This window comes from Anticarsia gemmatalis, chromosome 14 (genome assembly GCF_050436995.1).
Source record: "Anticarsia gemmatalis isolate Benzon Research Colony breed Stoneville strain chromosome 14, ilAntGemm2 primary, whole genome shotgun sequence".
Taxonomy (NCBI): domain Eukaryota; kingdom Metazoa; phylum Arthropoda; class Insecta; order Lepidoptera; family Erebidae; genus Anticarsia; species Anticarsia gemmatalis.
In genome coordinates this window covers 1,605,466-1,631,915 of record NC_134758.1, presented here as the reverse complement: position 1 = coordinate 1,631,915, position 26,450 = coordinate 1,605,466, and the positions used below count along the sequence as shown (strand labels likewise).

At 32.5% G+C, this 26,450-nt stretch overlaps 1 protein-coding gene across 3 annotated transcripts in view; it reads left to right on the top strand.

Moving 5' to 3' along the window:
* Window positions 1-414: 414 nt before the first annotated feature.
* nebu (solute carrier family 2 member nebulosa) overlaps window positions 415-26,450 on the top strand; it is a 53,672-nt gene continuing 27,636 nt past the window's right edge. The window contains exon 1 of one of the 3 annotated variants that reach the window (XM_076122470.1): window positions 415-571. In XM_076122470.1, the coding sequence (XP_075978585.1) occupies window positions 512-571 (60 nt within the window). In that variant the 5' untranslated portion in view covers window positions 415-511. Of the gene's footprint in view, window positions 572-13,269; window positions 13,573-25,023; window positions 25,220-26,450 lie in introns of those variants that run through there. The other 2 variants (XM_076122469.1, XM_076122471.1) reach the window with 2 other exon arrangements.

The window sequence follows — 26,450 nt, the reverse complement described above, 5'->3', positions numbered from 1 at the left end:
TTATTCACGTTTTATCGGACTTACATTAAGCTTTGTTTAATCAGTATAATTTAACTAAAGTATGAAAGCAATAAATTATCCTAAAGTTGAAAATGTTACTTTTTAGAACCATGAAATATTATGAAATTGTTTCATTCACAATTGTCCAATCTTTAAACAACGTTTCCCGCTGTTTGCATCAGACGCGCGCCTAAAAGTAAGTTTCTAAAGCTTGACGTCACACATATTAAGAGCTCTTTGAAATTTCATCATCATTTTCCTCTTCTCAACTCCCCAATTTAAAATAAACCCTATTTCCTATAAATAGAGAATAATATCCTACGGAACCCATTCATATAGCACGCCTCCGTAACTGACCACGCGAAATAGGGGTCCGGGAGCTAATCGCTAGTACGCATGCGTCATAACTCTGGGGTGACTGACAGTCTGTAGTCATCCACGCGACCGGCTAGCTAACATTCCCTAAAACACGTAATAAATAAAATAATATTCCGATTGTGACTTTTCGAAAATGGCTGAGGAAAAAAAAGTGAACGAACCTACGGAAATGATCGGGCTGCTCGAGAAAAAAGTAAGTAGTATTTAAGTAATGTCAAGTTAAGGTCATAGGTTTTGGGGTGGTTAAGTGACGCAAGTTGTATTTAAGGTTGAATTTTGTTAGTCAAACCATGTGATGTAATTTTTGTAATGGAATGCAAACATTTTGGAAAGTGGTAAAATTAATTTTGTGAAAATTGATAGGTTATACGCGCGAATTTAGTGTTAGCATTATGATACTTTCCTTGCACGTTTGGAAAGTGCATCAAATCTTTTATGGAACCTAGATTTTCTGACTTGATTAACGGGCATTATGTGTCCTCCAAATTTTATTATATTTCTTTAAGAATTAAATCAAAGTGACGTTGATTATTTATATAGATATTCAGTGAAAACATTATTTTGTGAATTTGCTTTAGATTTATATTCGTGCAAAATATCTCGGCATAACTTTAAAATCACAAATATTTTTTAATACTTCCAGTAGATTTTATATTAAAGGTGTTGATGATTGGGTTATAGGAACTTAGATAACATACTGAAGCAAAAAAACGAATTTTCATGATATAATATAATTATTTAGTACTTACGTACCATAACGAAAATAAGTCAGAATTTCACATTACTCAACAAAGAAACCATTTTAAATACAATTTACCTTTAAAAGCTCTTGTAAGGCGTTTATTAATTACATTATTTTCTTCCCTGTCGCCTAAGAGCGCGTGGGCGGGAATAGGGAAAAGCGCGAAAAACTTCTCGCTTAAAACTTTTTCCAATAAATTTTGTTACCCTGTTATATTTTTATGGGGCGGGACTTTATTTTAATAAATTATTCTCAGTTATTTAGAGATATAACTATCTAGTATGTACAGTCACCTATATTTATAGTTTTGTTATTTATTTACTTACCTTCACTACTAAAATACTGCGACACATTAATAACAAAATAATTGTGTTTTTAAAGCTTTTATAACACTTAACACATTTCTTGAGGGCTCATGCTCTCTGCAATTTTCCAGCCGTAGTTGGCCAGCGTGGTGAACTCAATGCATAACACCTGCCTCGTTCGAGGAAACCCTTGCTCAGCAGTGAGACATTCATGGGTTAAAGAAAATTGCTCTGTATCTATTAACCTAATTTATAGGGAAATAATAAAATGCTTCCTTGAATTAAACATCGATTGAAACTTACGACCATCAATCAAGAATTGCTGTGACAAATTAGATAGTTATCAATTTTATGATCGATGAAGCACTTCCAACTGCTGGTAGAACTTATATTAGGTTCAGGTGTTCCATAATTTATTACAGATGGCCTAATAACAAGACCTTTATTTCTTTTGATCGTCCTTAAGATTTGCAATGAGTTTTACAGGGATTAAATTGTGGTCTATCACATGCATCGTAGTTCTTTTACTAGCGTAGGTATTGTCTTAATAGTAGCCCGGAGTTTGGTAACGTGCTCAGAAAATGGCTTTATTTTCGCCCCTTATACGATGGGGTTAACATTATTAAGGTGAAACGTGGGTGTATTTTCGTGATATTATGTTTGTACGTAGATGTTGTTCTTGAATAAAATAATATAATTTTACCCTATCACTGTTGCACTGCTATGAATGAGTTTTCCCCTGAAATGTAGAAGGAGTTAAGCCTTGAATACATCACATAGGCCAAATAGGGAGCAATGAGACTCATGATCAAGATACCGTTGACAGTTCCCATCAACACCATAGAAATACATAAAAATATTGTTGTCTAGAGAGATAGTAGATAAATAATAGATAGAGACTTGAGATCTCTATCTGTTGTCCACGATTAATGTATTTGCTCTATCTTATTCCCATGGCTTCGCAAACTTTACTTATGTTTTGTTGTAACCTAGGTAGCCTAGCTTTGCGCAGGATAATTATTTGTTTCAAAGAATGACACAATAATAAAACAAAATGCATTGTCACTTCGAGTCAATTAGGTACCTAATCAGAGGGGTTTTCTCTAAATAATCTACGTCTTAATATTATAAAATACACACAATTAGCAAAAGTTTCCTAATCCTCCAAAAAAGCCTGCTGCCTTCAATCCTTACTCATTGTTAAAGAGACCTAACCACATAAGTACTTCAAAACCAATTATTATAAAAAATGGTATTTGCACATGAGGTCCGGTACGACCACATAGCTTAAGTCTTGTGACCACAATTAACCACATTGCGTGTTGGAGGTGTGTCTCCACACCGGTCGTAGGCCTTTCTACGTAGTTGTGACGTCAGAACTAGTTTGTACCGGTTACAGCCCGTTCGATATATTGTCGATCTCACGTATTTTTTCGGTGGAAAGCTGGTTTTCATGACAGTACGTAACCTGTAATTTTGTGTGATACTGCACCCTGATTATAGTCACAGTCTTTAAAGACAGAAGTTCGGTGTTATTTTATTCGGGAAGAAAGTTTTAGTTTATACAACCATATCCTAATCACATAGATCAGGTTATATTTTGCTATCTATGATATAAGTCCTACTCCTGATGGTTTTACATAGCAATTTTTCGCGCTTTGCACGAAACGAACGCGTACTTTGATAGTACGACAATATAGCAACAAATATTTTATCACACATTTATATTTTAGATAAACTTTAAGCCAAAATGTACCATTGTACTTGAATATAATTACTGTTCAGTTTGGATAGCTTTTAACCTCAAAAGATAGCCTAACCATTAATATTTTAGATACGTGACGAGTCTGTAGTTATTTTAACCACACATTTTACGAAACGTGCCTGAGTAAATGTGTATAGTGCTTTATTTATACGAGTTTTTCCAAAAATAGGAAGTGAAAAATTCATATATTAGTAGGCTCATTTCAACATCGACTAATATTTGACATGCTACACTTTATCTATTATATTAAACAATGTTTTGTTCGCACGAGATTACGAGTACAGAGTCACTGGTTTATCGTAAAACTGTCGAACTAATTTGGACTTTAGCACCCTTATATAAATGTTAAATTTAAATATAAATGACGTCAGCAGATACGGTGTGTTGCGTAGTAGGCGTTGTGGAGTGAGTGCGTGGGAAGTATTGGGAAATGCGTGGGCGAAAAGGGGGTGATTTGAGTACAAAGATTGATGTATGAATTGGGATGGTCTCGCGTTTCGATCGTTCGAATGTTGTTTTGATTTCAATTGATGTGCTAATGATTTGTTTATACAAAGAAAATAGATTGTTCTTAAAATACGGATTCATGTTAAAATTTCGGTTAAGTAATTCATTACTCTTCTGAAAAAATAATTGACAGAATCTTACTGTATTTTAGTATATTATGTCGCAGACATGCTAAAATTTGTTTTAGTATCATGGAAGAGGAGATATTGTTAGACCCTAGTTATCGGGTTGATTCACTCAAATGAAAAAAAATCCTTGCTTATTTTCGTAACTTTTACGACGCTGAAAATAGCTTCGCAGGGTAAATCCATATAATATATTTTTTGGGTTCGGTATTTACTTGAGGAATTTATGATAATGATATTTTGACTGGTGAATGGAGAAACCGTCACATTTTGAAGTTATCATTTGATAGGAAAATTTGAAAAAATATGTTATTATTGTTAAATTGTGGCCTACGAACAAGTATAATTTGGCAGTTAATGAAAAGTCCTGTCAAAATTCCACCTAATTAGGTTACTGTTACTTTTTTAGCGAATTTAGTAATTTAAACTTTGTAAACTCAACTCAACTCAACTCTACACACTTTTAATACAGGCACATGCAAACGATAGTTGTTTATTATGACATAGATGCATATTAAACATAGTCTAGCACTATCTTAGGTCAGAGCCGGTACCAGGAGGGCTGAGTTACGATAAACAGCTTGAACGCAATACTACGCACATTTACGTCATAGTTGTTTGTCACTATTAAGTACTAACAAATGTGGGAAGGACAATGACTCCTAGTTTTCGTTAGCATAGATTTTATCTAAGCCGTTATTTTTCTATAACTAACAAATGCTTAGAAGAAAATTCGGCTCTGATATCTTCCAAAATATTGTGAAAATACCACATCAAATCTAAAATCGTTCGAAATTTTATTCAAACGATTTTAGATTTGAGTTGATCCTAGTAGAGAAAAATGATATTTTTATATTAATCTAATGATTCTTAAATTCCCGATAATGCCTGCGAATGGAGATTAGTGAATTGTAAAATATTCATATCTCAACTATCTTTTCTTGAGAAAGGTCAAATACTCAAAGAATTAGCTATAAAGTCATGATCTAAGCCAAAAGTCAATTAAATAGCTGAATCACTGCAATTAAGTATAAATATTTACTAAGGGGTGGATTTATCGTAACTTTCATTGATAACAGGGGTCTTTATGAATTAGACCTTTAATATATTTTAATTAGAGCCTGATTTACGACTTATTGACAATTAAGTAAGCAATATACTTAGTTGAAAAGAAAGCTTGATGCAACTTATCAGCCGCTATCAGTAGGGGTTAATGTTATCAGTGATAAGAATAGTCATTAGTATCAATTGACCTGTTACTTAGTTGATCTTAAGGGTGGCAAAGTCATATTGATAAAGGGTAATACCTAGATTTTATAATTTAAATTCCAACCCTCTTATTCATAGACACACTATAAACCTATTTTAGTTTTACTACTATAAATGTTTTTTCTTTTTCATTTCGCTAAGGAGTGAAAGAAACAAAACTCTTTATAAGCTTTTCATAACTTTATATATTTTTATGAATAAGAGGGTAAGTTTCATGATTTTACATAAGTGTTGGTTGGAAGTAAAATTTGAAAGTTAAGCTTCACGACTTCTGGATAAGTATTAGATAACTTATAAGATGGAATTTTGACAGTCTGTTGTTTTCATATCTTCTGATGTCACTTTATCTAGCAAATAGGTCATTTAAAATTTATACATAAGCAGTGAAATTGGCCGTAAATGTATAGACACTTGATAACTTAACCGATACTTATCCAGAAGAGGTGGAACAGGCTCCTTGGAACAATCGCAAACTACTTGTGTACCTAGTTGTTAAACTCAAGCGACATTCAATTCTCAGCAAAAATGTAGTTTTTATGACCAGTAAATAACGATTCACTATGAAGTTAATGACTATTAGAACGATAAGTCACGTTTTCCCAGAGGGTGTCGTTAAACCAATATAAATGGGGTTGGAAACTAGTCAGTTGTGATTGAAAAAATCTCAGATAATATCGTTTGGTTCCATCTTTTTCGTGTTATAGGCATCTTTATTTACTTAATTGAATTACATCAGTTAGTCAGAGATTTCCTGAAATATATTTGTTTAAATATTGTAATTAACTTAACTAAGGATTTGATAAAAAAATCTTTTCTCAGATAGTTAGGATACAGATGGCAAATCCACTACTGTTGGCAGGGTGTAATGTATAAACTACACACATACTTCTAGTGATCGATATTTATACCATTTCTGCAACAAATAATATAATTGGCCATTATCAACCTGAATTCTTCACTAGTATGTGAAACAAACATACTGATACAATGAACTAGTAGAATGTGTATATTGTGTATGTTGCACAAACGCATAGCATTGATACCGTAGCACTATTTGTATTGATTTTTAATTAACACACTGTCGCTATGTAGATTGTAAACAAACAGTTGGATAGTACAGATTCTTTTCTTTCAGGTTTTGTGTTGTTAGGTTTATGTAAGTATTTTATATGATAGACGTGATTTTGCAAATACTTTAGTCTACTTTAAGTTAGAGTGATCGACGATCGTATTTGATTTATTGCAAAATATTGCCTATGACTTGACTCTGATTTAAAATCTTAGTGATGCATATTTATATGTTATCATAATAAATACATTATACGACCGTTAAGAAGATAGAAAAGTGAAAATGTAAACACCTTTCCATCCATCTATTGATTTCACTAAATGCGTTTTATTCACGAACAATTGTAGAAAGGACAGTGAGTTTTCTTCGTTAATAAAACTTGTACTGTAAAATTCAGTTATCTATACTAACTACTACTAACTTTGTTTGTTTGTTTGTTTGAACGCGCTAATCTCGGGAACTACTAGTCCGATTTGAAAAAATCTTTCAGTGTTAGATAGCCCATTTATCGAGGAAGGCTATAGGCTATATATCATCACGCTACGACCAATAGGAGCAGAGTAACAGAGAAAAATGTTACAAAAACGGGGAAAATTATGATTATCTTAAGTGACGCAAGCGAAGTTGCGCGGGTCAGCTAGTCTGTAATAAAAACAATCGCTTCTACGGTGTTTTCCTCTCTTTATTTGCAAATCAAATCAATATTGTTTATAAAGTATCTTAAGTAATTAGTTGACTACAATAGATCGAAAGGACCTCGTTTTTGCTACCTACTTGATAATCAGTATTATTCTGAGGAAAAGTAAATGAAGCTGTTATTACTTGTTTTACGTAAATGGCGTAAACCATATCACCTATGTATGTAAGTAAAAAAAAATCGCATGCGATTTCTTTAAATTCTTTTACACTAAGTACCTCTTGATATTGGGGGTAGTCAGAATAAAGGTATGATTTTTCGTCAGCGAATAGCTTTTTATATTCCAGTTAGTTATTTTTGCTTTCATGGCAATTTATTTTAAGTTTATTTGCCCTTAAATACTTTAAAAATATAATATATATATTGTATTCTTTAATCCTATAAAATCTATTTTGTATTTTTTCTTACTGTACCTACTTTTTTCTTATGAATAGACCACAGAATTAAACTACCTCTAAGATAATCATACAAAAATGAACAATTTTATACTGTGTTCAATCTTCATAAAACTAAGTGAGTGAGTGACTCCCACATAAGTCTTGAACACTCATATCATAATTGCATGACTGTCCGTTGCTATGTTTAGTTAGACAATGCATGTTACGATCTTACGAATCACCGACATCCGGTACATACAGGGCTGGCAAATAACTAATATTATAAAATCTATACTAATATTATAAAGCTGAAGAGTTAGTTTATTTGTTTGTTGGAACGCGCTAATCTCAGGACCTACTTTACTACTACTGGTCCGACTTTAAAAATTATTTCAGTATTAGATAGCCCATTTATCGAGGAAGGCTATAGGCTTTATATCATCACGCTACAACCAATAGGAGCTGAGTACCAGTAAAAATGTTACAAAAACGGGGAAAAGTTTGTCCCATTCCCTCTTATGTGACGCAAGCGAAGTTGCGCGGGTCAGCTAGTATTGTTATATACCTATGCCACCAGTTAGTAAAACTGAACAATACATAGAGCTTTGTGGACGTAACGTGCAAAATTGTAACTAGGTTCGAGAGTTAATTGCAGACAAAGGAGTCTACTCTGATTGGACTTTAAAATTAATACCCACTTCTTAAACAAACTTTAGATCTTAACCGAGCGATAATGCTTAACTTACAATACCAACAAAAAACTAAAAAAAGAAACAGCAAAAGCAACTCGTGAGGGATTCGAACCCCCGACCACCTCAGACATTGCTAAGAGGGCGTTCTGACCACTGAACTAACGAGTCCCTGTATAAATTGTACAATTTTACCTTCACATTGCACATGCACTCATTGTACTCATAGCGCATGCCCGTGTGCCAGGTTTTCCTTGTGTATGCGTGCAACACTATCAAAACGACCAGTCTGTCTAGAATACTTGAATTGTATGTTGCTTTAACGGTTAAGGAAAATATGTATAATCCTATGAGAGAGTTCTAAACAGTCTTAAAAGTTATGAATTGAGTTTGGCCAGCATGGTGAACTCTAAGCCCCTATTTTATTATAATACTTATCCCCGGTTACTGAGGTACATTTAGCGGTAGTTTATTTATTTAATTGCGTATAAACTCATATAAAAAAAACGCAAGTGAATAGATAAACTACCGCTAAATGAACTCAGTAACCGGGGGTTAGTAAATGTGTCCAACAGTGGTAATTCATACTAATATTCCTACTATATTTTCATATTATTATGTTTGTGTAGTTTTTTATTACAAATGCGGAAATAATTCTGTCTGTCTGTCAATTACGCTTTCACGTTTAAACTACTGAACCGATTTTAATGAAATTGGTACAGAGATAGAGCTTACCTTGACAAAGAACATAGGCTTTTAGGCAACAACGCTAGGGAAAGGTAGTGTTATAAAATTTGTAATATACAGTCATAATAATGTTAAACTACCCGGTATGCACCCCAAGCTAACAAGATCTTCACAACTTACCTATCATATGTAGAATTCTACATTTGTCGTCCAAACTATGTTCTGAACGGAACAGTCTAAACGGCAGCCCTATTTGTTAGGAGATAATGAACGGAACAATTCTTGATATTTGCCTCGGAATGTCTTGTTATTCTATGTACGGTAAACATCTTTAATGTCTATTTCTGTCTTCATTTTTTCTGCGGCATAGTTATGGAATTTTATGCCTAAGTCTCTGCAACTAAATGTCATTATAAGTAATGTTGGGTTGCTAAGTTATAGATCAACCACCATTTTTAGTTTGTTGTTTATAATCAAGTACCTACAGTGCTTAATTAGAAATTGTATTAAGCTTACAAAACAATACGCTGTTTTCCTGACTGCACCACGCAGAGAAATGTAATTTAATAAGTTTTCATTACATAAAATTCGTAAGTAATAGTAGCAGCCTTTCTTAGCATTTTGTAATTTACTGTCAAAATAAACACGATTTCCATCAGGGTTAGATTAGCGCATGAAAAATGCAGTACTTTCCGACCCGTTCTGCAGTTGAAACAGGGGCGGACTTAGTCACGAATGTGAATGTATATTACAAGTTCTTAATGTTATTCCTAGTTGAGAAATAGTAACCAGTTTTTGTACAAACAATGAAGTGAAAGTACAATGTAATGCGGGATCGGATTAAAGCATTGAATGTATGCAAAATAGTAATTGGTTTTCATTGTAAGTTCAATGGCAATTTTAAGGACTATATCAAGATACAAAGATCTAACTTTTTCAGTAGATACAAGTTACAGTAAATTTATAAAGAAATTCTACCTGATTTTCTAACCAATATTTATTCAGAAGTCGTGAAACCGAAGTAAAGACAATTATTATTTCTTATCCTCCTCATCATTATCATAAACCGCTAGTAAAAAGTGAGGTCAGACTTGTAAAGTCGAATTCATTCGTTTGTATAAATGGATATTGTAGTGCACTTAATACACTGTTATTTGGCTTCAAAACTTCAAATAGTTGTAATTATAAGCACGTTCATGTCAAGGACAACTCAAACCTCTTACCTAATGGTGTACTCACCTCGGCATAACAGCATTTTAGCTCGAATACATCTAGAATAAGCGTGTTTGTTTGATCTCGAATTTAATTGAGAAATATACGAATCGACGTATCGACGGCATTACTCGATTACTCTCGAAACTCGACCACTATATTCTGGTTAAATACATTGGTGAGTTCTCTAGAATGGACCACTTTAATGTGGCTCAAAAGATGTATGACTCATTAGAATACTATTCGAGGATAGGTAATAGGTTAATTGGTTTAGGACCAATGCAGAGCTTCTGGAAACATCTGATTGTTAACTGTTTCAAGACATTCTCAGTTAATTTTTATTGCTAATCGTTTATCCATTTAGTAGCACACAAAGTAGATTAACATTGGTGTTCATAATGAACACCAATGTTAATCTACTACTACAGTTCATTGTTAATCTACTACAGTTCATTGTAACAAAGGGTTTATCGGTCTAGTGGTTTCAGAGATCGTCCCTTACAAAACAAATATAGTATCAATGAATAATGTAACAATGTTTTTAATATAACCAACGTTTGCCACGCCCATGTTTAGACGTAGCAAAACAAATTGTTCCAAAAATACCAAAATACACCGGAGTGTGTATTATTACGGTTACTATCAGCAAATGATTCACGATTGATTGATAAAAACACACGTGGTCAACTATCTCACGATATGAAGCCAAAAATAAAGCAAATACGTAATGACTCGTTAGTTCAGCGGTTAGAACGCCCTCCTGATTTTATCACATGAGGTGGTCGGGGGTTCGAATCCCTCACGAGTCGGATTTATTTTCGTATTTTCTTTGTTTGTTATCATTAGGATAAAGGCTTGGTGTATCGGCAAGCATCGTGTAAGCTTACAAATGTGATGAAACTCCTGAAAAATGTAGGTAGATAAATCAACATTCTACTACAATGTGGAAAATGTCAGATGAATTATCCTTGTAACATGATTTTACTCTTCAAAGATTTTCTTTTACTATTATACAGTTTATTATTATCCAACTTTTATCCATATATTGTAAAAGAAGCCTTCAACATTATAAAAACAAACGGCAAAAAATTCAACAAAATAATACGCTTTGGTTTCATTTCTGAAAAGGCATCGACGCCCCTTAGATTACATTAAAAGAATTAAGTTTTCATACACTTGCAATTACCCGTTTTACCATCATATATACCGTAAAACTATCTTTAAACCTTCCAAAAACTGTAAACCAAGAATATGTTCGTAAAGTTACCGTCCCAATTACCTCCCTGTAAGTATAGTGCATTGACCACACTTCTTAGTAAATGCTACTACAGGTCGTTGCCCTCACAACCTGTAATATACAGCCTTACTTATATTAAATATGAGATTATATCAAGTACCCTAAATACTAGGTAATATTGTGTTTGATAAGCAGTCCAATAAAATGTGTTTGTAGTAATTGCGTGTGACTTCATTTAGGTTATTTTGTTTCATATTTCTTAATTACATTTTCCAGAAAATTAAGATAAATAGTAAGAAAATAATGATTTAAATTTGGGTTGATTTTATCATAGTGCAATATTTTATTTACTTCATGAATTTCGTGGAAAAGCGTGTAATAATATATGTATTTTCAAATCACTTTTAGTTGCGGGATTTCGTAAAATTTGTTACTCTAATAAAAAAAAATGTGTTTGGTTTGCTAAAAATAAACATACTCCCTATTTGAATCCTGAATTTTATGATGTTGAATAATAAAAACCTTCAAAGTACGTTAAGTACTTCATAAAAGCTAAATGCAGTATTATTACTCTATAAATAAGGCCTGTGTTGCAATATTTGGGTTTTTCAACAACACAATATTTGCAACTGGTAAATATGGTGGACTTTCATTACTGACATTGCCAGCTGGGAAATCCCGGTGGCCATTGATTTTTACGGCTGTTCCATTAAACGGTAAAAGCTGATGAAATTCTTAGTAAATAATGGATGTAATTATATTATTTTATGCAACGAAAAGCTTAATAACTTTATCTTGAAAAGTAGAGGTGGTAGTTTGTTAAAACCTACCCAAATACGCGTGTCAAGTTCTTTTCGTGTAGATATTAGAGTATAACAGAAACAAATATATAAGGTAACAAATAATAAGCATAGCAGGCAAAAAATATAAAGTTTTTGTCATTACTATTTACTGAAATTGACTTCTACTTATCTGATAAATATAACATGCATAATAACACTGGTCACCAGGTACTTATTTACCTCTACCCTTTTTACATAAAAAAAATGTTTTGTACGCAAACTACGTTGCGCCTATTCTTTGTAGTATATTTGTCTCAAGATTTACGTTTTAGGAAGCAACACTTTATTCACAAACTATAAAGAAATATACGTCGGAAATAAGAAAACATCGTCACAATTCTCTCAAGGACGTAAAAAATCGTGATGAATGGAAGTTGACGTCCGATAGCTGTTTATTACATTTATGTGTCAATATTGTCAATAAAGATGCTAAGTGCTTGATAAAATAATAATGAGTGATGAATTTACTCTAGGGATTTTTTTACGATTTATCAGGTATTTTTATAAAATTGTAGTCTATGTTTAAGTGCAAATTTTTCCATTGTTACATCATATTTTTTACAGTAAAGAGTAGGTACAAGTAATCTGTCCAAAACCTCTATTTTTCAAAGTATGTTACCTGTAGATTGAACAACCCTCAAAAGAAAGACAGAGATTGACCCTCAAAAAAAGTCTTCATACTTTCATGAAACGCGGAATAAAGTAATGGATCGTAGTAAGAGTCTTTGGCATTTCATTATTTTACGTGGTTATCATTTAGAATGTCAGTGTAGAAATTCTAGCATTAAAAAATAGAAACATAATATTTTACAATCTGCTGTAAAGTGATGCTAGTTTCTTTGTAAAATGGCATATTCATTAGAAGCTCTGTGTGAAATGTGAAGTGTTATAAAAAGTTACGAAAAAGAACAACAATTGAAAAATGTAAAGATGTTTTTGCGATACCTACATAAAGGATTAGAATTTTATTGTTTTGTGAAATACTTGAAGGACTTACGATTTAAGATGTCTTTTCATAATATCATACCTTTTTTACCCGAAGTTGTAAGCTGAAATCACACATTTTGCGTTTTTGTTTCTATTGCTGCCAGATATCAGGCACACTAGTCTACTGTTAAGAAACATTCTAATAGAAGTTGGAAAAACGCTTACACATTTCGGGAATTCACTAAATTCGGGAATCAAACCCGAGAACGTTTGAATTTAATACGGTCCTATACACTACCACAGTACCTACTATAATATATGTATACTTAGTTGAGATTACGATAATATTACTACGTAAGAATCTGACTGCGTCGATTTAAAGTAAACAGTAAACGCGTTATAGTTTTTTTGTATTTATTGAACAGAGCGTTTCAGCAACCGCTCAGTAAACCTTAACTCGCGTTGGAAACAACAAGTGTGCAATTTCCAATACTTGATCTCTCAACGGGTTTGACAGACCTTTTGGCGGGAAAGCGGCCATTTTTTTTTCACTGCAACGTTCCATTCGCTTTCTTAAATGCACCGCGTTCAAGACATTTAACACACGTGCGTTCAGTTGTTTTGATTGAATTTCTCGCGACACTGATAATGTCGAGTGCCAGTGCGAAAATGGAAAAAGAAAAGTGTTGTTACGATAATTCAGCGTTCACGTTGACTGAGAAAAATGTTTGGATGGGAAATGAGGTGCGTAGCTTTTATTTTTTTGAATGGATTGTTTACTTTTTAACAGATTTTAATAATGGAGCCGCTTTACTGTTCGAATTTTTGAATGTTTATTCTTTTCTTATTGTACGGTCTTTGTTAAACATAGCAGGATTAGCGAAATTATTTTTTGGTTGAATTAGGTCTATTTATTCCCAGCGTATTTCCCAGCGGTCCAACAAAAATTTTGCAATGAACGGAAGGGATTCTTTAATATATACTTATTTTTGTTACGGCAAATGTTTTGTTTAAATGAGTGTGAAAAATGTATGTTCTATTATAAATGCCTCTTATGACTGCCTCTTATGACTGCATTACTATCATGATGTAAGTAGATGCTCCCATCATGCTTCCAATACACTTGTTATGTTATTAGCACCTTTATATTGATTTAATTTATTTATATTATACCTATGTGTGTTCGGTAGTATTGGTAGCGGCTCCTTACATCATCAAGGATTTATACCTGATAGAAAGATTGTTAAAATTAATTGGCGATTAAAAAGAGTGGCCTGGAGTTTCTTGCCAGCTCTTCTCATTGGCCCTACCTTCCGAACTGGCGGTAAATTCACTCTCTGTATCATTGACTATCATAAGTGTCAACATTTGACCTATATGAATAAATGATTTGATTTTGATTTTTTGATTTTAAACACAAGGTACACTAGCAGAATGCTATATTATTATCTTGCGGGCGTAGAGGTTCAGAAACAATACCAGATTGTTCTAAATTTTAAGTAAATTATTTAATTGTCGACCGCAGACAACAGTAGTTACTTGTAATTAAAAAGTTAGTAACGCAAGGATGTTCAATGGCCAAATACTTTCAGCCTTGCGTTTTACTTGATAACCGAAGCGTGACGAATTGTATCGATATACTAAGAATATAATACATTTTATATGAAATAGTTTATTATATAAAATTACGTAGCATTTTATGACTACCTTCTAGCAGTTTTACTATGTACTGTACAGCACAATGCCCAATAGCGTCGATCGTGTTCGTGAGAACAGATTTTCATTAGGTTTTAGATCAGTAAGCGTAGTATATCGAGAAAATGCTTTTGTCATAGTTCTTTTGTATTGTTATTAATAAATAAAGATATAGAAAACAATAAAACGCTGATAACGGACTGCTAGGTTTTCCCCGTAATTTCGTAAGATCTAAGTCTATGTTATAAAGATGACCATTGTAAATGTCATCATCTTCCATAGTCATGAAAAATAATAATGAGAATTAATTCATCTATTACGACAACACGGATAATAATCCTTATGCAATTACTTCGCTATTTTAATTAGTAGTTATTTATTACTCGCTACAAAAAGTACGCTGCGCTGGCACACGAATTCACGCGACTCTGAATTCTTACGATATAATATAAAAAGAAACGTGTACTATTCTAAAAAATAGAATATTATTATTCTTATACTGGCTCGGCTGGTTATTCTGCATGCAAAGATTTCCCGGGGTACAAAAGTATATTGTATGTCTATCCCAGATTAAAAGCCTATGTGCCTTAATCGAAACCCGTCAAGTAGTTCTAGTAAAAATTTGCACTATTATATATCAGGTTTTAGCTCGAAGGAGAGCAGAGTAGAGTCAAATTCAGGATCATGATCAGCAGTCAATGGTAATTTAACGATAAGTTGATTATGTATCAAACCCCGAAGTCAGCGATATCTATTGCACGTTCAATTTTGCTGTCAAAATTTAAGTTAGCAAAATTATTAAGTACAATAGCTAAAGGCCTTTTACAGCTAAAAGGGCGTGGTTAAAAATTGGAAAAAAATAAATCCAAAATCCATTACCTACTAGTACAGTTATACATTAGTTTGACAGTCTTGACCACCGTGACGGCATACATTCTTATAGAGTGATTGAACAAAACGGAAAATATAGTAATTTGAAGCTATTTACAGCAATTGTTGTTAAACGTCACAATTCTGTGCACAATGTATCGTGATTACTGTTCGTTTAACTGCTACTGAGTTTGTACAAAGGTGTGTCCATATAAAGCGCGGTTTTGTGCGGCACGTGTGTGTTAGCACGTGCACGAGAGTAGACAGTCTGTGGTGCAGGTACAAAGATCTGGCCTGCAGGGCTGGAGAGGACACACGTATCACATAGCGCACTGAAATGTTTTTTCTATTTCTATGGCCTCGAACGGCTACGAAGCATTATACTATTATGTCATGAAGTTGCGAAAATAAAATGTGTGTTGCATATCGCTTTCTAGTGCGGCTTTTTTTAAGATATACCTTTATATTTTGAAAAAGTATTTTGAAAAATAAAACAAACACAGCAAGAATGAATTTTGAAATTCGGGGATTTAACAAACATAAAGGGTTTGTTTCTACGTACAAACCCGTACAAATTTTTAAGATCAAATTTAATAAAGCACAAAGCATGTTTAACTCCAGCATAATATTAAATAAAGAATCTAATCCAAAATTCTATTCCTAAAAGAATTTACGTAAAACATCCAAATGTTTTAAATATTGTATTGAACCCTTTTAGCTCGTAAAATAAACCTGTAATTATAGTTTAACTAGACAACTAATCACTTGTACCTATCTGTATCTACTGTATCGGGTATCGTGCAATAATCGAGTTTCTCTCGTTAACAAGCGCTTACATTATTCATTTATCGTATCGAGCTAGATTAATCTTGTTAGATAACCCCGATTCTTGTACATTAAAGAATACCCTTTGGGAGAACCCGTTTATAGTGTAAAACTAGAGATTTAGTTATATTATGAGCATATATTTAGAAGTATATGTTTATCAGTTATTTGGTTACCATAGTAAAAACTCCGTTTAGTCTGAACTCAAATGACCGAGTGTAAGTTTTACATTTTATTTACTTATACACACATGCAAATATGTTGGCAATTTAAACTTATTACATTTAAAATCGTCTTTTTACTCTTTTTTGTGTGTAATGAAACCATTGCCCGTTCTCATTATTTTTTTAGCTATACTAGGGTTAACATAAAAATATACCTACGTTATACTTTTATTTATTTCCGTCGGACTGGTAGTGAAAAAGAAATAAATTCAAAATAAATAAAAGACATCACAATGATAAGTTTTTAAAAATAATTTCAGTTATTGTATGAACAAAAGTACTGGTTAATTAGATAAGATTTAAATCATAGTCAATTTAAACAATTTTAATCAGTTAATGTTGTTTTTTTATTCGTATCTTTACATCAACATAAAAATACTATTTTCAGTAGGTATATAGCAGTTTCTTGCATAATGTTACACCATATATTTTTATTACCATTTTCTCGAATACGATAAGAAAAATAATGATGTATTAAGAAAGAAATAGTATTTTCTCCTGCAAATACAATACGTAGTTATTAGAAAAAATGCAATTTAGTTTCCTTTGTAGTTTATTAAGATACTATCACTGGAATCAATTGTCACGTATAGATTGAATATTGCTAAATCAAAAACAAAGAAAAAAAATTACTATAAATTCAAATGTAGAGATGTGTTGACGATAACTTTGGCCGATTAAACGGTTGCAGGGGCCGAAACAGGTCAGTAAAGTCAGTAAAAGTCAGTATTTTTGGACCTGGTCAGTAAAAGGCAGTATTTTCGAAAATCGGTCAGTATTGTCAGTATTTTTCCAAATCAATATATTTTTTTGGTTTTCCTCTGCTGTTGGTCAATCTTACATTCTCGATTTGTCCCGTGATGATATCTGAGGGCTGCTTTGGATACTCTGTGTATGTGGATGATCTACGTACACATATATTGAAGCATCACATGACCTCAAAAAATAGCATCTTTTTGAAATCAAAATTTTTGGAGTGAAAACTTGTTTAGCGGCGGCGTTACGCACTTTTATGGAATGGGTAAAAGCTTCTCAACTTGCAAAAAATTCTTAAGACCTCATCGTAAATTCCTTAGACCTGATTGAAAATTCGTAAGACCTCAACGAAAATTCGTAAGACCTCAACGAAAATTCGTAAGACCTCAACGAAAATTCGTAAGACGGGAAGTTTTTTAGTTTTTGGTATTTATTGGAGTTATATATTATAGAGTTTATTAGAATTTTTGGAGTTTTTTGGCGTTTTTAGGGTTTATTTGAGTTTTTTGGAGTCTATTGGACATTTAACACAATTAAAAGGCGGTGCTGGTTGTCTATGGGGATGGTGGAGGCCAATAACTGAAAATAAGCGTTATATTTCACACCATTCACCCAAAAAACGGTTTGGAAATGGTCAGTATTTGGTCAGTATTTTTGAATTTTTGGTCAGTAAAATCAGTATTTTCGATCAGTGAACTTGTTTCGGCCCCTGCGGTTGTATAAGGGGACGATTATTAGGCTAAGTAGATCATCGTTTCTAGATAGACAGTAGTTTCGCATCTTTTGTGGCCTTTTTTCGAAATCAAGAGAATTACATGCAAGCAAAGAAGTCATATAGTCGACGCTTTTAGCCGAATAAAACCGACATGGTCGGACAGTCGGTTATACCATTAGAACATCTCTACCAATTAGTACATAAATAAAATCAGTAAACTATGGATTTTTTTCAACTCATTACTATCACTCTGCTGGGTAAAGGCCTTGCAAAGACTTTGCAGGCCCTAAAGATATGTGTTAAGTAGGTATACAATTTTTAGGGCATGCGAGGTTTTATCACGGTGTTTTCCTTCACCGCTGGAATAAGTGATAATTATTTCTAGTACTATGTATAACAGCAAATATTTCGCCAGTCAATAAGTCAAGCAAATAAAATGTGTTCGTTATTGACAACATTTAACGAGTAAATAAACACGTTGTTTTATTATAAAAAGGTTTGACATTGAACTTGACCGTCTGTAAACTTGTTGCCATCAATAAATAAAATAAAACACAGGGGCCGAAACAGGTCAGTAAAGTCAGTAAAAGTCAGTATTTTTGGACCTGGTCAGTAAAAGGCAGTATTTTCGAAAATCGGTCAGTATTGTCAGTATTTTTCCAAATCAATATATTTTTTTGGTTTTCCTCTGCTGTTGGTCAATCTTACATTCTCGATTTGTCCCGTGATGATATCTGAGGGCTGCTTTGGATACTCTGTGTATGTGGATGATCTACGTACACATATATTGAAGCATCACATGACCTCAAAAAATAGCATCTTTTTGAAATCAAAATTTTTGGAGTGAAAACTTGTTTAGCGGCGGCGTTACGCACTTTTATGGAATGGGTAAAAGCTTCTCAACTTGCAAAAAATTCTTAAGACCTCATCGTAAATTCCTTAGACCTGATTGAAAATTCGTAAGACCTCAACGAAAATTCGTAAGACCTCAACGAAAATTCGTAAGACCTCAACGAAAATTCGTAAGACGGGAAGTTTTTTAGTTTTTGGTATTTATTGGAGTTATATATTATAGAGTTTATTAGAATTTTTGGAGTTTTTTGGCGTTTTTAGGGTTTATTTGAGTTTTTTGGAGTCTATTGGACATTTAACACAATTAAAAGGCGGTGCTGGTTGTCTATGGGGATGGTGGAGGCCAATAACTGAAAATAAGCGTTATATTTCACACCATTCACCCAAAAAACGGTTTGGAAATGGTCAGTATTTGGTCAGTATTTTTGAATTTTTGGTCAGTAAAATCAGTATTTTCGATCAGTGAACTTGTTTCGGCCCCTGAAAACATCATTCATTGATTTAAATGACTTGTCTTTTAATTTTATTATTAATCTTTTTCGCCTTTTCTATTACAATTATAGGTAATTAAACAATTTTCTTTGTTATGCCGTCACGTTGGTTTTACCTATATTTTAAAATATATTGTAAAAAGAGATATTATGAAATACATACGTATGGTTGTTATGAAAACTTTGCAAAAAACACACAAAATCACAATAACATAATAACTGGTAATTTTAAAACAAAAAAAGGCAATTTGCAACATTTTTTTTCGAAACGTGACAACATTATCCTTTCCACGTAATACTAAGAACATAATTTTAAAGATGTTTTTTTTACTTATAACTAATTCACTTGTTAACTAATGATGCACACTTTAATTTCAATAGCTACATAGTTTTTCAACATTTTATTTTTCATACAAAATGTGTCCGCGTCTCTACCTTTATACCTAACTAGCTGACCCGCGCAACTTCGCTTGCGTCACCAAAGGGAGAATGGAATGGGAATGGAATAATTTTCCCCGTTTTTGTTACATTTTTCATTGCTACTCCGCTCCTAACGGTCGTAGCGTGATGTTATATAGCCTACAGCCTTCCTCGATAAATAGACTATCTAACACTGAAAGATTTTTTCAAATCGGACCATTAGTTTCTGAGATAAGTGCGTTCAAACAAACAATCAAACAAACAAACTCTTCAGCTTTATAATATTAGTATAGATAATATATTATCTACCTATCTATCATCCTGTTAAATTTAACCTAAATCTTTTTATGAATAAAAAAATACTTTCATAATTTCATTGAAAGACAGTCTTCGTATATCGAACGACAACACGGGAAAAAATAATAAATAAGGTAAAGTTTATCCAAATAAGAAACAAAACCTCGAAAAAAACTGGTATTTTCATCATTCATAATTTTAGATATCAAACACGGAACGGGAAAGAAACTACAAAAGTTTTCCCTCTCATTCAAATAATCTTCCGCGTAGAAATTTTCCTTAATAATGCTCAAAGCAATTACTTAAACGTTACCTTAACAGATTCCATAATGGATGTGGGCACCTTACGATAAATATGTGCACTAATTTACATGATGGTGCTGCCAGTGTTTTTCCTAACAACTATAACACTGAAACCTCTTTTGTGTTGTGAAAAAGATTTTATCGGCTTCCGGTTTTTAAAAAAAGAACTTGTGATAAAGTACGCCCATAGTGCAACTGTTTGGATCATTGGAATTTAATTTTATCGGCAATTAAAAAAAGCAAACACAAATATATTTAAAAAACATGAGCGTTACTTACGTTTAATTTAGTTAGCAAATTAGTAGTGAAAACGCAATCAGAAACAAATGAATATTCAATAAAAGCGAAAGGATACTTAAATACAATTCAGACGACTCTAGAATTAGAGATTGAGGAAAAGAGAAAATGTATTTGTTTCCCATTCAGTTACTTAGCACTATCACGGACTTACTTTTGAACATCGTATTTTAAAATACTCCGTGAATTCACTTAAATCCTTAGATTTCGGGCTTGCTTGCTAGAATCCAGTCTCTTCAAAAAAAGTAATTTACACCCATAACCCACTTGGAATATGATATTATGACTGTACGATATTAAAATAAAACCTAATTTGTAATCATTTAACAATTATTCCAATGCTACAATTGTACCGTGCTGGCAAATTGCTTTAGTTCCCAAGAACCTACCATTGATTCCAAGTTGTGATTTCTTCAATGTCTTGTAGACAAACGTCAGTACATTATGTACGTAACAAATTATATCTAGTTACTATAACGAGGTCTTTGTTAGCAACAACGTGTGAATATTATGTTTTCTGACACATCACAATGTTCTAATCGACGGAAAATTATCACGAACATTACGTCGCGTGCAACGAAACATCGCATTATGGCTGATGCAAGTTTGACAGCTGATTTAGGACAATTGGCCATAGTTAAACGGAAACGATCCAACCCACACAGACGTATTTTCGAGATATTTAACTTTAAAGTTCAGATCGTATTCCGTCATTGATTCTCCACTTTAATTTCGGGGACTAACTCAGGACTATAACTTCATGGCGGGTTTGAATTTTACTTGGATTGTTTTCGTGATATTAAAATTTTAACTTCAAGGAGTGTTTTAATAGTGTGGGTTGGATCCTTTCCGTTTAACTATGGCCAATTATGATTATTTCAAGCAATACTAAATAACATACTACTAGTACTAGATACTACGCCAAAGAATTTGAACAATCAGAATTCGTTTGATCGTAATTAACGTAATGTCCTCTTCAAAATTCTTCGCACTTTGTACGTACGATTACGCGCACTTTGGTTACGATCGATTTGCCTCCAGTTACAGGAATTTCTGTTTAATCTGTTTGGTGCACCCATACATACACTTTTTTATAGGTCCTACTGTTGCAAACGATATATCAAGTCGGATAACAGATAATCATACGCTTTCCTAAAAGCTTAACAATGAAATTTGTTGCTAAGACCGCTATCTTCAGTTACATACCTAAAAACGCCTATTTTCCACGGTTGTAACTAAAGCCTAACTTGCTATGTACGTTATATTCGCTACAAAACTGACGAAATACTAACAGTTTAAGAAAAATCAATCAGCCACTCATTACTTTGGAAAATCGTTCATAATCATAAAATGTAGTAAAGAAATAACACACCTGTTCCAATAACGTTAGTTTTAACTGTAGCCACACAAACTGTAGCGAGCAATAACCAATAAGTTTTGATTGAGTGCAAACTTTACTTGTTCAACAACCGACCGTGTTTGATCATGTTTGACGTAACATATGATTTATAAGCATACTGTATTGATCGTAGATGGGCAGGGCTTTGGGTACCTCTTTTTCAAACAGTTTGTTACCTACTAAAAGATTTATCTTTTTTTGTACCGTACTAAGAAATTGTGCATAACATTACCCGAATTCGGTGACGAAAGCAATAAAAATTATCATCAATAGGCGTAAACCTATGGAGAAAACTTGAAAAAAATCTGTAAATCATAAAATAATTTGTGCCAAACCGTGTACTTACAATAAATTATTCTTCTTTATGTTTCAAAGAATTTTGAGTTTCCAACTATGACAGTCAGTTTCTTCTTCTACTGTTTACAAATGAAAAGTTTCAGGAAATATCTAACTGTGTCTAATTTTCGCCATAGTTTTCAAAAGTCATAATAAAAACGTCGCATGTAGTTACGTAATGCGCTCGCGCAGACAATTACAATAAAACATACGTTTTACACATGTCTAAGTTGACAGAGTAGTTTGTCAGCTTCCGTCATACATGTTAGAACTTAAGTAATAAATTAAGTTAAAATCTCGTTTTACTAGATAATTTTATATTTAGAAATACTGTGTAGCATTTACATGTCACTTATTTACTTGAAGGACTGGGCAGGCTTTAAAGGATTCAAGTAGGTTTCTTATATCAAATGAAAATTGTTTATTTGTTACGTACTTAATTAATACCTTAATACTTAACAACACTGTCAAACTGACACTGTCTGTGTAATTTTTTCAAAAAAAAAAAGTTTTTAGTCAAAAATGGCGGCTATTTGTTTTGATTTGACTCTTTTTTTTCTTAATCATACTTTTAAAACATATCTTTCTATGACGTAATAATTACAGCATTTTAAACAAGACAGTACCACACTGATATTAATTCACAACTTTACCACACAAGCTTTTAACAAATACACTCGTAATTAACGGTACATAAATCATCTCAAATCAACAATCAGACAAAAACAAAATAAAAGCCAGGTATACCGCCCACGTACCTTCCTCTGTACATTTTCCTTATAAAATGACTGCAGTACTTTGAGGAAAGATATTACAAATGCCGATTGCGATCCGTTACTCATTTAGATAGGTACTTGATACGAGGCACGTAGGCTACCGCGGTCTAAATGCGCATTTCCTAGTTTTTGATCATCATCTATTTATAAAAAAAATATATACTTAGTGGGGTATAAATGAAAGGTATTTAAGCAATTTGAAAAATGCCTTATTTTCTTATTTGTTTAGTTGTTTTTAGTTTATTTATTGTTATGAATATCCAGCAAAGGATACCTACACTAAACATCTTAATACACATAATCGACATTTAAAACAAAATGCTCCTTTAATTATTATAAGAAATATATCAGCATATTCAAAGAGCTTAAAAGTTTCATTCGGTTTTGCTTGCTAGCCTCAGGCATAAACTGCTGAATAAAACGTGATATCAAATGGCCCCACGTGGTTCAAAATCTAGAAATAGTATAATATGTGTGTGTATGTAAGAATCTAGAGTAATTTTATTGCTTTCTATTCCTTTTAATTGTGTCATTTACAAACTGGTATTGAGGTTTAAACGAGAGATAATTGATTATGATATTGAGATCACCTTTTCATATTTTACTTCTCACAACAAATGAAACGAATCCAGGAAATGTAGCTTTATTTGCAACATTTACAGTATTATATGCCTATTTCCTTTATGACGTATGTATACTTAGGTAACTCTAAGGCTCTCATTCAGCCTTTAAATAAAAAAACTGTAGACCACAATCGAAAGTTTTTCCTTCTACAGCCTCACCTGTATTAAGATAGGCATTTCCCTTTACGTGTACGGTAAAACCCCTTAGTTATCTTACCTTTTGATGCAAACTTTCCTGTTAAAGCTTATTAAAGATTAAGTTTAATCTTGTTGGATGACTTCTTGCATTTAGTTTGGATATAGGAAGTAAAAATTGTTCTTAAATTCTTAGTCCATGATTGGCAGTGTAGGTGTATAATAAGTACAATGGCTTTTCGCGCAACAACAAAATAAAGAAATGTTTTCATGCTGTAAAGGAAGAGCTTTTAACAACTAGGTTTTTTGGAATTCTTGATCTCAGTTATAAATAAAGTCGTTACTTCCTGCATTGTAGTCTTTAAGGTTTTGTCATTAATAAGTAGAGACCATTGGTCTTTTATTTAGCTAAAATCAGGCCATCTTTTCCATTGAAAATATACAGGGTTATTTGAAATTTATGTGTTGGTTGCTTAATAATATTTCATTTCAGGTTATTGGGATTCTTAGTCAGTAAAATCTGTAATTAATTTGACACTTTTTGGCCAAAGTTACATTGATTATCTCTTTTTAAATGTAAGAACTGTTATTGTGAATAGTTATGTAATTGTGTTTAAATATCGTGGAGAATGCTTGCAACTTGTAGAATTGGTGATTTACTTAACTAGGTAATAATGTAACATGTTAGTTGGAAAAACCAGATCCATTCGTTATTTAATTTTTGCAAATATTAAAACGTCTAAATAAACAAAGGATTAATAATATGCATTGTGTAGCCGTCTAAATGGTCTGTGTGTTGCCAATATTTTTTTGAAATCATTCAAACAAAAGTTTTAAGAATGATGAATTTGATGAAATACTTTGAGCAACTGAAAATTACTAGTTTTTAAAAAGTGCGATCTGTCAGATTAGCTTGTCATTTCCAAATTGTAAACCGCAAACAAAACAGAATTTTGGAGTAAATAATGTGTAAGAAAATATGTAGGTAGTGTAGAAATACGCAGGTAGGTATTAAATTTTTTATTATTCATTAATTCTAGTTTTAGTTAATATAATCAAATCTGGCTCCATACCAGTAATTCAAGTTTACACATAGTAGCGAAATACTTAGCAATGCTTGAGGAAAACATAATATCCCCATATATACTAAGAAAATGCGTGGATGAAATCACTCGATCTTAACCAGTCTTGAGAAAAGGAAGCTCCTTCGGTATTCAAATTTGACATTTGCATTTTTGAATTTGACATTACAGTTTTTCTTTTTTTTTGTGTGAGTGAGACACGGACTCTTCTACATAAAGTGTGTTCAAGTGTTTCAAAATGGTCGTGGATAATGTGGTGTTGTTGTCTATAAAAAGGCTTTCTATATTCAATACGGTTGGTACTAATTTTTAAATACTTATTTGATTATTTTCATGGCAATAATTAAATGTGCCAAAGATTTTGCAAATTTTATTTTGGCCGTTACATTATAAACGATTGTATATTGTATATCACGCTTGACTAAACCACGCGTTGACTAATTATCTTCTGCAAAATATTTTAAGTAGAAATTTAGATTTAAAATAAATAAGCTAAACAGATAACTGAAACAAAAGATTAGACATTTTAACGTAAAAAAAATGAATTCTAATATCAAGTACTTTTTTCTTAATTCAACTTCATTGGAAAATCAACAAGATCTGTTCTTTTTTTATTGCTCCCTTCAGGCTATAAACATTATCAGTCGATGAAAACGAAATAAAAAATGTATTATTAGTCAATGCTACCGTTTATGCGCAGTGCAATAATATTCCGAGCACGGGGGCTTTACCTGTATCGTCTGTGTCATCTTGATAAATATTATGAGGAAGACAAGACCCAGGTGCTAATCACACTGATTAAAATAAATACTTATTTTTATACCTATGCATAAATTATAAAATTTTAATACAAATTACGTAGCCGTAATTTTAGTTACTACATAAAAATGTTGGGCTTGTTCTTTGACTGCAAAAGGCTGTTTTCAAAAAAAAGATAGCATATTTTATTTAAAAAAGTATTTTTGTTACGTATAAAATATTTTTGCGCCTAATAGTGATGATCAGTTGATGTTATTCATTGTAAAGAAATGATTTCTCTGCGATATACATACGTTGTCTAGAATAAAATACGTGTTTACACTTAGTTATTATCGTGCGTCCACTTAAAATAATCACGTTTTCCAGTTGATATCTTTTGTCTAAAAGCTTCAAGGAGCAATTATTTGGGTTGAATGATTCAGTCTAAAAGAACAGCGTTATGAAACCAAAACCTAACGAGAGGGCGTGGTCACAAAAAAAAGAAAAAAGAACTGACTATAAGTAGTTTGACATTTGTCATTGACGTTTGTTAGTCATTTTGAAGACTGTTTATGAAGGCGCGCCTTTGGCTTTAAGGATCGGTCTCTTAAAACATTTCCAGAAAACCAGGTCAAGTTTTTCATGATTTATCAACAGTGTTATGGACTTATGGTTATTTGTCAGCCATTTTTCGAAAGGTTAATTACGCACGTGTCCTTTTGACATCTATTAGTTTTTAGGGATAGAGGCAGTGGAAAAAGTGACATTCAGCCAATAGTCCCCGACCT